The sequence below is a fragment of the Ostrea edulis genome, chromosome 3 (assembly GCF_947568905.1).
Source record: "Ostrea edulis chromosome 3, xbOstEdul1.1, whole genome shotgun sequence".
In the NCBI taxonomy this organism is placed as follows: domain Eukaryota; kingdom Metazoa; phylum Mollusca; class Bivalvia; order Ostreida; family Ostreidae; genus Ostrea; species Ostrea edulis.
Genome location: NC_079166.1, coordinates 7,010,210 through 7,023,588, shown reverse-complemented (window position 1 = coordinate 7,023,588; position 13,379 = coordinate 7,010,210). Strand labels below are relative to the sequence as shown.

The window sequence follows — 13,379 nt, the reverse complement described above, 5'->3', positions numbered from 1 at the left end:
AAAAAGCCAAGAATACTGCTTGGTTAGAATGTTTACATTAATCACCGGTAATTATGTAAATTGGGAAAAGGATATCAAACAATCGTTCCAGTTTCATACAGATGATTTCATGATAATATTGTGATCTGGTTTAGTCCTCATTACTTTGCCCACAAATTACATGCAACTTCATACAACTTCAATTCCAGAAGGGAGGGGGTGTCCGGACCTCCACTCTAGATCCACGCATGATTAGGATATAGTCATTAGGCGGTGTTTTGTGCACATGCCACTAAATGCTAAGTGACCGACGGTGAGTGGGATGGTTAGAGTGTAAATGCAGGAAAAGAAAGTTCTCCTTATGTATGAATATCGCGTTTTAATACTTCAACACCAGTTCCACGATTTAATGATGAAAATAGTAACCAATGACTAGCTATCATGTATTTTTAAATAAGACTATGTCAAAGAACACGTGCGTCAGTTATCGACAAATGTCAGGTGATTCTATAAACAAATAATTATTACAGCGACGTAGCAACAGGAGAATTTGGCCCACACATTCCTTTGTTTTGAGAATGTAGCTTTCCCATAAATTTTACATGAGAATTTTGATTTACCCCCCCCCCCCCTTATGGTAGAACTGAATGCTTGCAAATTTTAAGCATGAAACGATTTGAGTTGTAGATCTGTTGACATTGATTGCAAATGCAGTCAGAGTCGTTCGTTTCTTCGTTTCTACTAAAGATATTTTCTTAAAGCTGTATGGTCCGAATTACAATATTTTTTTTCCATCTCGTAAAAATGCTATTAAATCATCGCACGTATGTAGTTATAAGGCTGTATGACATATCCTACATTATTTCATCTGTTTTAACCCAAATTATTTGATTTTAAATCGATGTTTACAAATAACCGAGTCACCCTGCCATTTCAAGTGACAGTCACGTGACCAGTTCAAACTTTCAGATCATCGTTGGTCTTATCTGTGTATTTTGTTTCAACAGTACCGTGCCATAAGTTTAATAGAAATAAAAATATCAAATACCTCTTAGTAATTCGTTGTTTTACGCTCTTTCAGCCTTAAAACTAGACAGTTGCTTATGAGTTAATACATCATGTTGGGATTCCCCTGACGCGCGTGGGTCTATTGATAGACGTCTATTATGGGATGATTTATACATGTACCCGCTATATTTACGTTCTAAACAATATTCTCACTGTTTTCTTTTACATACAGATGTTTTCAAGCATGTAATTAAGGAAAAGTTAATAACTTTATAAAGTAATTAATCTGCTTTAAAGTAATTATGTACAAAAATAATACAAGAACATCGGGTCATACAGCTTTAAACAATTTTTAAATCTATTTTTTTTTTACATGTAATAATGAGGGTTCACCGGGTTTGTCCTTTTGGAACACACAATAAAAGCATATACTTTATCTTTTAGCTTACAAATGAGTAATAATTTAGATATCTAGATACAACATCGTTCATCTATCAACTACCAACATTCACTTTTATAGCAGGGTAGATGCGAATATTTCATTACCATATGTATCATGAAGTAACCTCTTCTAAATGAGTTCGACAACTTTGTAATATTTAAACGACAGATCGATGAAATTGGAATTGTTTTGATAGGAAACATACATGTCATAAAAATACAGGTACTGCAGCATGTAAATTATGAAGACTATATTGTAATGAATTGATTTTCAAATGTATATAATTAAAGCCTGTATGTTTGACTTGCTACTAATTCAATTTTTACGGGGAAAATATAACCGAATTTTGCATTCGAACTCTCGCACTATTATGCTCTGATGTAAAGGTACCGATTAAGCTATCGCGCTTTCATTTTCGATATATTATTAAACTTTTTATTTTATAAACAAAGATTGCAATCGGTTGTAGACGTGCATTTTTTTAAAAATCAGGCCAAAGCCATAATACAATTCAAACTTAATAACATACATATTGTGTATCATGAATGGTTTTTTTTTTATTTTCAGATGGACAATCATTAGATGTGTCTGACATATAGCTTAATACAATATTAGAATAGCATTTGAAATTACACATATAACATACCCAATAAGTTATAATTAGCCTAAACGTACGTTAGAATATTATGACTGGCAAGGCATATTTAGACATGTATTCAGATACGCATTATGGCCGGTGTTATAGAGCCATACTCCCCCCACCCCCCTAGTGAGCCTTCCCCCCGGAAGTCTGGATCTAGAGTGAGCCTTCCCCCCTACGGAAGTCTGGCTCTAGAGTGAGCTTTCCCCGCGGAAGTCTGGCTCTAGAGTGAACCTTCCCCCCGGTAGTCTCGCTCTAGAGTGAGCCTCCCCCAGCATACGTGCTATAGAATAAACCTTACCCCCAGGGGGAAGACTCACTCTAGAGCCATGACACCCTCTTGAAGTATCGCTCTAGAGGGACACCCCCGCTTTCATCCCCTCCTATACAAACTATAAAATAAATTTTAATTTATCGGGCAGGGCATTACTTACTTATCTACCCCTCTACCTACCTACCTACCTACCTACCCATACCTATATACCTACCTACTTTTAAAAAAAAATGTTTTATTTTTGTATTTTCAACACATTTATACATACAAACATTCAAACTGTAATCTACACTCGCTCATACACACTTGCAATTACTCTGTGCACCTTCTGTATCAACAATAACAGTGAATTGTATATATGTTATATACATGTATAATATATACATACACACGCATAAAAATATATACACACATAAAAATACATATATACATATACACATTCAAAGATAAAGGTAATTATTTTATTTTTCATATAAATGTATTATGATTTTCAACAAAATACTTGTCCATTATATTATCATACAATGCCCATTTACCAAGCATTTTGGATTTGCAATGAAAAACATTTTGACAATATTTTTCTAAATTTCTATAGTATTTAAACAAATTAATGGCATCTGACAATTTGGGGTTTGAGTCCCGTGATCTGGAGTAATAAATGTGTTTTTTGCTAACAAAAGAAGAACATTTTCCAAACAACTTCCATCAATATTGCTTAGTAACACACTTCTTTTTGTGATTTTATAACCTTTGTACCATTTCACATAATCTCTCCAGAAGACAGATACATATACCCAGTCATAAAAGATATGAGTGACTGTTTCTCTTTTTTCAAAATGAACACAAGTCATTATCTACAAGTTTAAGTTTGCGAAGGAAAGAAATTGTAGCTACATGTATATAACACATAAGAATACGGTATTGAAAATAAATTAATTTTGTTTCTAATTTGTGCATAAAGATGCATTCATATAATGAAGTTACCAACATTTTTCTGAAATAGTTTCACTGAGATAAGCTTCTCACTTCTCTCTTTTGAGTTGTGGGGCTATGAACTTCTTTTCCTTCAAAACTTGATATAAAAATTTAACATAAGAACTAGAGTTCATTTTCTGTACAATACACTGATTTGGACTCAACAATTCATGATGTACTTTGCAATGTTTTTAAAATCAGCAATTTTTCTTTTAATTTCAATCCCAAGGTGTAATAACTTGCATTCCCAAAGAAGAAAAAGATAGACGCTATATAAAAAATTGGCGACCAATATCATTATTAATGTTGATTCCAAAATTGGTTCTAGGGCCATAGCAAATCGTTTAAAGAGAGTACTAAAAAGCATCACAAGTGACTCTCAGAAGAGTTTTTTAAAGGGACGATTTATTGGTGAAAACACTCGTTTTTTTTGTTTGTATGGTTTGATTGACTATCTAAAAAAGCAAAATTAGCCAGGATTGTTATTATTATTAGATTTTGAAAAAGCATTTGATTCATTGGAATGGGATTTTATTGTAAAGACACTCAGGTTCTTCAATTTTGGGGAATCTATTGTAAAATGGTTTCTTACTCTATACACCTCTAGTACCAGTTGTATAATTAACAATGGAAACTTGTATAAATTCTTCAGTCTTGAACGAGGCTGTAAACAAGGAGATCCATTGACACCATATATCTTTATTATTACAGTAGAATTGTTGGCAAAAGCACTTAAAGAAAATCGAAATATTAAGGGCGTAACTGTGGCTGGAAAAGAAAACAAATTAGGCCAGTATGCGGACGACTCTTTATTAACGTTAGATGGCATTGAAAAATCACTTAGAGAATCTATGAGAGTTATTGATATGTTTAGAATGATTTCTGGACTACGTTTAAATATTTCAAAACCACAAGCAATTTGGTTGGGGAGCATATCAGGTTCGGCGGAAACTTTGTGTAATGATTTGAAAATGAAATGAGGAAATAGCAATTTTAAGCTCCTCGGAATAGTATTTACATAAAATCTGGAATACATGACTTTATGTAATTATCAATCTAAAATCAATGCCATTAAAAAATTGCTAGGTTTGTGGACTAAACGGGATTGAACTCCAATAGGTAAAATCACAATTATCAAAACTTTAGCACTCCCAAAGCTCATACACTTATTTTCAGCATTGCCTGGAAAAGTTGAATAAAATATTTTTTAAATTCATTTGGGGATACAAAGTAGAAAAGTTGAAAAGAAATACAATTTGGATAATTATGATGAAGGGGGACTAAGTATGGTACATTTGGCATCTTTTATATCTTATATTAAGCTGAAATGGGTACCTGGCTGATAATGAGGGTAGATGGCAACATATGTTGCATAGTATTTTAAATCTTAGAAATGTGTATTTCATTTTTCACCTATCCAAAGAAAAAACTTAATGAATTTGTAAATCATATTGACAATGTGTTTTGGAAAGATGTGTTTAAAGCTCTATCAAGAGTTAAAGAAAGCTCTCTTTCTGTTACAGATTATTTGAATTTAGATATAAGAAACTTAGTTGATATTTTAAAAAAATGGAATTTTAATACAAATTGGGTTGACAGAGGCATTAAGACCTTGAATGACTTAGTTTTGCAGAATGAAACATTCAAATACTTTACTGATATAAAAGATGTGGTTAGTACAAAGAACTTTTTGAGCTATTATTGTCTTATTTCAAAAGTACCCTACCTACCAACTTACCTACCTCTCTACCTGAAGTTGTACAAGTTTAAAAGCATAACCGATATGTGTACACAGATGAAAAGAAACATAAATTCGAAATTTCCTCATTTCATTTTTCAAACTTCTAAAACTAACCAAGACATAGGTATTGTGTGGGTCAAAGTTCAAGGTCTATGGGTCAAACAAAATTGATTATCAATTCCAATGTGTTTTATTCAACGTTTTCTTCTCTTGAGTTTGATGAACGACTTAAGCAAAATCATTAAATGCCCTGCTGAAAAAGGTCTTGGTTACTAAACAATCTCCATAAAGTGATAGTAGTTTACCAGGAATAAATGGAGGGGGAAGTCCTGTTATGGGAGGAAGTCTAACTCTACAACCAGTGATAGAGTAGGTCTACCCACGGGGAAGTCTATCTCTAGAGTGAGACTTCCCCGGGGGTTCTCCTGCTCTAGAGTGAGCCTTCCCCAAGGGGGAAGGCTCACTCTAGAGCCAGGCTTCCGGGGGAAGGCTCACTCTAGAGCCAGGCTTCCGGGGGAAGGCTCATTTTAGAGCCAGGCTTCCGGGGGGGGGGGAAGTTTCATTATGGGGGAAGGCTCACTCTACAACACCGGCAGTGGTAACGTCTCCATATGAGTGAAATATTCTCGAGGGGGACGTTAAACAATAGTCAATCAATCAATCATATCTGTGACTAATTATGTAGAATAGAATTTGTAAAAGTTTCAAATCGTTTTCACTGATGTTGTTGTAAGTGTGTCAATTGAACTCGCTATAAATAGATTTGTGTATTCAGCCCACGTTACAAATTGGGGGCTCGTTCGGGATAATCGAACTTTTAGTACTTTTGGTAAATTTCAAAAGCGATATCTTGTATATTTTGATCACAATATATAATTAGGAAGTTCATTTAATTCTGAACACACCAGTTCATATGATTTTTAACTTGGATTCTTTTTTGGTGCACTTCTAAAAAATTTTGCTCAGACTTTGAAAGGTTGAAACAAATTATTTTGGTTGAAGAATTCAAGAACTGTGACCGGACGACAGGGGATGCTTACTCCTCCTAGGCACCTGATCCCATCCCTGGTGTGTCCAGGGGTCCGTGTGTGCCCGACTATCTATTTTGTATTGCTTATAGAAGTTATGAAATTGATCACTGTTCGTTATCTTCACCTTTCCTTCATCCTGAAATTAGAACATACTTAGATGAACGGAACGTTGAAAATCTAGAACAAGCTGTGATTGCAGCAAATGACTATGCACTTACTCATAGGGTGTCTTTTGTGAAACCAAATAATCAACAGAAAATAACCAACTCTGATGGTTCTCGAGGAGGGCTAGACCCTACACAAGGAACTCCTTCTAAGTTAGGCTACTCGGAGATCAAAGGTAATGACTTCAAGAATACTGAAACATTCAACCACATTCCAACTTGTAACTATTGTAAAAAGAAGGGTCACATTAGGTCAGAATGTTTGGCATTACAGAAAAAAGCCTGTTAATACTGGTAACTAGCCAAGCCACAGTGCCCTTAAATCTGTGACAGGCAAGTTTGCCTGTAGTAGTTTTGAGGATGGTAAACCAAAGCCAGAGCATGTTGTTCTTAGAGAGGAATTTAGACCTTTTGCATTTCAAGGTTTAGTGTATGTAAATGGTATTGCCTTACACCCTATTTAATATTGAGGGATACAGGTGCTTCTCAGTCTTTGTTATTAGAGGACGTGCTGCCACTGTCTGAGAAGACACATACTGGTTCTGATGCTTTGATTCAGGGTGTAGAGTTAGGGCTTGTTAAAGTTCCTCTTCATGAAGAACACATGGAGTCAGTTTTAGTATCTGGGCATGTAGTGGTAGGGGTCAGACCTACTTTACCAGTTAAGAGGGTTTCTCTTTTGTTAGGAAATGATTTAGCGGGAGATAAGGTTGTACCTGACCCGATTATTTGTGAAAAGCCTAGTCTTATTTTGGATGAAGAGAATAAAGAATTGTTTCCTTCTTGTGCATTGACAAGGTCTATGGCTAAGAAACTTGGGCATGCTGAACAGACGGCAAGTCAGAAGTTAGATATAGAAGATGACTCTTCTTTAGGTCTCAATGATACATTTTTGTCAGATCTGTTAAAAGCAGAAAGTTATTCTTCTGAGAACCAACAATCTCGGTCTGAAAACGACGCGTTTGGTTTACAGGAAATGTTAGACAACACTCCTCTTACTAGAGATAAGTTGATATCCGAACAAGAGTCGGATGTTGAATTGCAAGGTCTTAATGAACAGGTTTTTTTCTCCAGAGGAGACAGATAAGGTTCCTGTTTGTTATTATAAAAAGCAGAGTGTTCTCATGAGAAATGGCGTCCCCCCAGACGCTTTAGTAGAAAATGAGTAGCAGATTTACCCTCAGATTGTAGTACCTAGGACATACCGTAAAACAATCATAGGTCTCGCCCATGACACACCAATGTCGGATCACTTGGGTGTCAAGAAAACCTACCTTAAACCTTCTGGCCAAAGATAAGAAGGGATATAGTGGACTAATGTAAGTCTTACCATGTGTGCTAAGTCGGAGGGAAACATAATCAAAAAATCCCTGGCGCTCCTTTGAAACCTATCCCTGCTTTTGATGAGCCATTTGCCAAGGTCATTATAGACTGTGTAGGTCCTTTACACAAAACCAAGACAGGTAATCAGTACTTGTTCACAATTATGTGTGCATCAACACGCTTCCCAGAAGCAATTCCGCTTCGCAATATTAAAGCAAAAACAATTGTCAATGCATTGACTAAGTTCTTCACAAATTTTGATTTACCCCAATCAGTACAATCTGATCAAGGTTCCAACTTTACTTCTAAGGTGTTTAAACAAGTCATGCAGGAGTTGGGGGGTAGACATCATACATCTAGTGCTTATCATCCAGAGTCACAGGGGGACCTGAAGAGGTTTCTTCACACTTTGAAAAATATGATGCGAACCTATTGTTTGTCAAATGAAAAAGAATGGAATCAGGGAATCCCCTTTCTTTTATTTGCTGTAAGGGATGCAAAGCAAGAATCGTTTGGTTTTAGTCCTATCTAACTTGTTGATGGTCACACTGTGCGAGGACCATTGAAGTTGCTAAAAGTTAAATGGTTAGGTGAAGAAAGTCAGCCCAATCTCCACTTTTTGGCACGCTGGTTTTGGCTATATTTAGCTCTAAAACTTCATAGTTATTTCGGATTTCAAACATTTCGGTTGAGCATCACTGAAGAGACATTGTATGTCGAAATGCGCATCTGGTGCATCAAAATTGGTACCGTATAAGTTTTACACTATGTAGAAAAAATTCAAAGAGAGGCTATCCCAAACCTGGGAATTAGCAAGAGAAAAATTTAAGGCTAGTCAAGCAAAAAAAAATATGAAAACGTGGTATGACAAACGTACCAAGACCAGAACATTTAATCCATTAGACAAGGTCATTGTTTTACTACCTATTCCAGGTACGCCATTGCGCGCCAAATACCTTTGTCCATTTGGAGTTGAGCAAAAGGTCAATGAATTGAATTACATTATCAAAACTCCTGGTCGGCGCAATAGTTAACAGCTCTGCCACATTAACATGATAAAACAATATCATGACAGAAATTACGCAAATCATCCCAAAGTAGAATCAGTCGCCACTACTGGAACTGAGGTCACTACACCAAATCAAGACCAACATAAGTCTACTCCGAGATTGAAAAACTCAGACATTTTGTCTGACATAGAGTGTAAACTTGGTCATTTCTGTGGAAACGAGGGGGTTATTTATATTTGGTCTTTCCTACCCCCCCCCCTCTCATTTCTGTCCAAGCCTTCATAAAGTATGTGGGAAATCAGTCGCGCTTCGGTTTGAATTTATTTCAGCTTACATTTGATGTGAATCGTTCGAAAACTTACATAAATCAATTCATGAATGATTTTGCCGCAAGGGAATACAATTGAAACCATTCAACTCCACACTAGAGCAACGATAATCGTCGTCATTTCAAACACTACATCCTTTTGCCATCAAATCCCCATCTCTTGTAAAGAACCCAGTAACACGTTACAGTGCTATACCTTATACATTATTATTGGAGATGCATGTGTTACCTGTCGAGGCTATCCGCACAGGTAAATCGGAAACACTGATGTGAATGAATTGTAAAACGTACTGAAATCGCCTCCTTTACACCATACAAACCCTGATACAATTAATAACAGACTATTTATCTAATGTGGAGGGACGAAAAGTGGTTAGTTATGATATCGTTTTGTCGTCATTTCGCCTCGAAATAATAACAAGACAACGAAACACCAGGGGAAAAGAGGATTTAATTTGTCGCGAATTTGCTGGGTTTTCTTTGTCGTTTCGTTTTGTCATCCTTTCGTCTCGGAAAAACGAAAAGGTGAGAAAATGTAAATTGATACACATCAGCCACCACATGTGACACAATTATTGTCAATCGGAATCGATTGAAAATCCTTTAAATCGTTCATTTGTATTGCTTGAGAGACTACAAACCGGATTTAAACCTCTTTAATCTAGATTGAAGCCATCACCGTCTTATTAAAGGGAATTGAAAGTTCATGGAAATGAAACTTGCTTGACGAGAAATAACATAATCTAGTATATATAGACTGAACGATAAGCGGGTTGGACTTTCCAGATTTGTTATATGTCTATCACACACGTTCATGGAACCTGTGATAACAACTACCCGCAGTGTAGAAGCTGTACCTAATCGCGGCATTGTTCATCAAACTACCGCAGCCGCCGTCAACCAGACAGATGTTGCGGCGAGTACTTCCACCGCCGTGGCGGTACCTGGTGGTGTCGGTACCAGAACCATCGCAGTAGCCGCCAGCCAAGGCAATGTGGCTGCACTGGAAACGACGACAAAACTGGTAGAAACCTCATCTCGAAGCGATGTACCAGATGATCCAAAAGCCCATCTGATGTTTTATTTGAAGTGTCTCAAAGGTGTTTTGTAAAACTTCTACGATATATGTTCGGGTATTTTAGAGGAAAACGATCGAGACTTCGTTGACAAACTGATTAAATATAAGGAATACGCAGCACTGTCCACGGAGGAGAGCGATATGGTGCTGATATTGGCGCGGGCATTAAGACCCACGCTTTTCATTAACAAGTGTCTTTTTGAAAACGACAAGATGTGCAAGAATAGTGCGAACAAATTTTACAAAATAGAGCAGGTGGAAAAGTCATTGGCAGTCACGGACGATGTTATCGTCAGGGGAGAAAGATCGTCAGTCTTGAAAGTGATGTACTATAAATCGTTCTACATGGAGAAACATTACTACGGCCCGATGCGGAAATTGGAATTTCGATTTCATCAAATTGATAAAGGACTTCACGTGTAAGTAAACACGCTTTAACTATACAATAGCATCAATAAGTAAACTTATCACTTGATCTTATCTTTAACAAGTAAATTATAGGTTACAAATACAGTGCATGATATGTTTGATTTTTACTAGATTGCGCTTCTCAGAAAAATACCACTTGCATCTCCTCATCTCTCTACTGTTTCCTGTTTGGGTGGTAGTTTGGGTAGCTTTAGTAAGTATATTTGGTAAAGTCGTAATTTACATTACCTGAAATTCATGTACTTAATTTCACTTCACAGAAAGTAAATGGCAATCTCCACCCAGAGTTATCGTTCCTTACACTTATATATACCTCTGTCAACGTCTAAAAATAAGCATTCTTGTTATTCCACATGTAAATCCACCTTTTTACGGCTAATAAAACTAAGAACTACTTTATAAACTAGCGTGAAAATGTAGGACAAGTAATTATATGTAGACTCTAGTTTCCCCCCATTACTATACATTCTTCTTGTACAGTGTACCTATGTATAGGCCCGGTGCAATATGCAACTTCCGAAATATCACCTCTTCTGTGATAGAGGTGCGTTTAGTGTTCTGCTGAACGCTTGGATGGGTACAAGATGTATGCATATACTATAGACTAGCTATATAAATACGGATAAAAGTAATGAAAGTGTAAATTTTGTTTATATCAGCTGTTGTTATATATTAAACTGACAATATTAAGAATAATATTTGATTGAATTAGCCCATTAGATTAAATATGAAATTATTTTCATATCCTCTTCTGCACGGGTGATATTCTAATCAAAGAAAAATGGTGATTATCGATTTTTGTTTGACCTGTTTTATTATTAATTGCAACTAATGTTTCTGATATTGTGTGCCCCTACAGTTTGGGTGGTTGCATGATGTCTGATAATCGGCCTTTAGGCAATATATTATGTATGAAGGCAGCGATAAGCATTTGTACCCAATGCGTGTGGACGATAGTATGTTTTGTGTCTCAGTGTGCGTAAGAGTTCCACAAAGGGAAAGAATTATTGGGTAACTCGGAAATTGCGTATAGAACAACCCGATATCCGCGTTTCAACCCAAATCAATGCTTCTTGTGTCACAAAAAGACTTGGCATCTGCTCAGTATTTATTTATTTACGTATATTTTTGTAACTGAAGTCGAAACCATACTTTATTTGAGTATACGTGCCATTTTACAAAATCCAAGAGACGATGACAGAGGTTTTTGCGAGAACAAGGAACGACAACTTTGGGTAGAGAATGGTAAAATGTGTTATTGAATGATACACGTTACCCAAGAATGCTTGTCATATTATATTGTGCACACAAATAATTCAATATTCTAATCATTATTTTGATCGATCTCTCTCTCTTTCTCTCTTTCTATCTCCCCCTCTCTCAAGGATAATCTTATTTGGTAAAAATAACGTTTAAATGTCATACACGTTTTGATTCTCTCCCTCACTTTATCTCTCTCTCTCTCTCTCTTTTGTCTCTCAATGTTAATCTTATTATCTGATAAAAAAAAAAACAACGTAAAATTAATGTTATCTAAACAATAAATTGCTTTCTTAGTTATTTCATTGAGTGATGAAGGTATCTAACATTGCAGAAAAACATCGTAACCTACGTAAGTATTTCCCCCTGCAATGATTGCTACCTGTACCTTCATCACCCGATGAAACAATAAAAGAAAGACATTTTTATTGATTATATTTCTATGCAACGTTGTAAGGTATAAACTTGGTTGAAGTGCTAATCATGTGGTTGACCCATTCGTTACTTTAAACAGCCAGTGCACCCTTTGACTTTGATGACGCTCCATATTTGGTAATGATGGTACTAAAAAAAACCGGATCGAACTAGTTTGCAACAAAATACATAATTTCATTGTCACAGAGGAAAGCAATGTCAATGAAGAGAAAATATTCAGTATATGTAGAGATACACATATAAATTTCACTGTATAACAGTTGTGTTGATTTTGTATACCTATGTAGTGGTCCGAAGGTGGCAGGTCAATTCGTGCCTAGCACCTCCAGGACCACTACAACTACAATGTAGAATCAGTGGTGTTGATTTTATTTATTTCAGTGCTTTATGGAAAATGATCCCACCGACGAATGAATACACCTGGAGTCCATTTAATAGTTATGACAGTGTGTGGCGATGTAAATGTGCATATGAGATTTTTATGGACTTGAAAAGATGTTTATATATATATATATAAAATTCATACATTTTAGATAGATGCATTGCCCCGTAAAAGAAAATTTAAATTGCATTACGGGTAAAGAGAGTTGATATTTTAGTTATGAATAAAATTTGATTTGTAGGTACATGTATATATAAATGTGTCGTTAAATGTCAGAAGAAAAAAATCATAATGTAGGCCTGGTAGTGCTAAGCTTTGATATATCCATTTTCTCACAGTCTGTCTGGGTCTCTGTCCAAGGACATGAATAAAGGTGACTGGGTGTTTTCTTTGAGGTAAAGATCTTGCTACAACTAAACAATTACCCGTCTTTTTCTCATACCTTCCTTCTAGAAATTAAAAATACTCAGTCTTAGTCCTTTCTACCGACAACTAGTACATCCTTAAACGACACGAAACACCTTGATGCAATGTTATTTACAAATCATCAACGTGATAATTGTTTTGGTTTTTTTTGTGTTGATTGAATCTAATCAGTTGTAAATGGCTAATAAATGTTTTCAAACTCAAGGGCGCATATAACGTGACACATACAGCTAGGTAATGGCGCTTAAAATAGCGAAAGTACACACACACACACACACACACACACAACCACAACCACACACACACACACACACACACACACACACACACACACACACACACATATATATATATATATATATATATATCCAATAATAAAAGTCAAGAAACACAAAACTCGAATAACATTTCACTGTTAGCGTTTTCGGCTTTAATGCCTCTTCAGACAGTATCA

At 35.9% G+C, this 13,379-nt stretch overlaps 1 protein-coding gene across 1 annotated transcript; it reads left to right on the top strand.

Moving 5' to 3' along the window:
• The first annotated feature begins 10,106 nt into the window (after nt 1-10,106).
• On the top strand, nt 10,107-12,627 carry LOC125677391 (uncharacterized). The gene is made up of 3 exons (XM_048915437.2): nt 10,107-10,412; nt 10,534-10,615; nt 12,499-12,627. Exons 1-3 carry the CDS (start codon nt 10,135-10,137, stop codon nt 12,529-12,531), a joined length of 393 nt encoding a protein of 130 aa, XP_048771394.2. The 5' UTR covers nt 10,107-10,134; the 3' UTR covers nt 12,532-12,627.
• The last annotated feature ends 752 nt before the right edge of the window (nt 12,628-13,379 follow it).

Coding starts and splice junctions, on each gene's coding strand:
- LOC125677391 (XM_048915437.2), top strand. CDS start 10,135: ATGGTGCTGATATTGGCGCGGGCATTAAGACCCACGCTTTTCATTAAC. Junction 10,413..10,533: donor ATTGATAAAGGACTTCACGT/GTAAGTAAACAC, acceptor GATTTTTACTAG/ATTGCGCTTCTCAGAAAAAT. Junction 10,616..12,498: donor TGGTAGTTTGGGTAGCTTTA/GTAAGTATATTT, acceptor TATTTATTTCAG/TGCTTTATGGAAAATGATCC.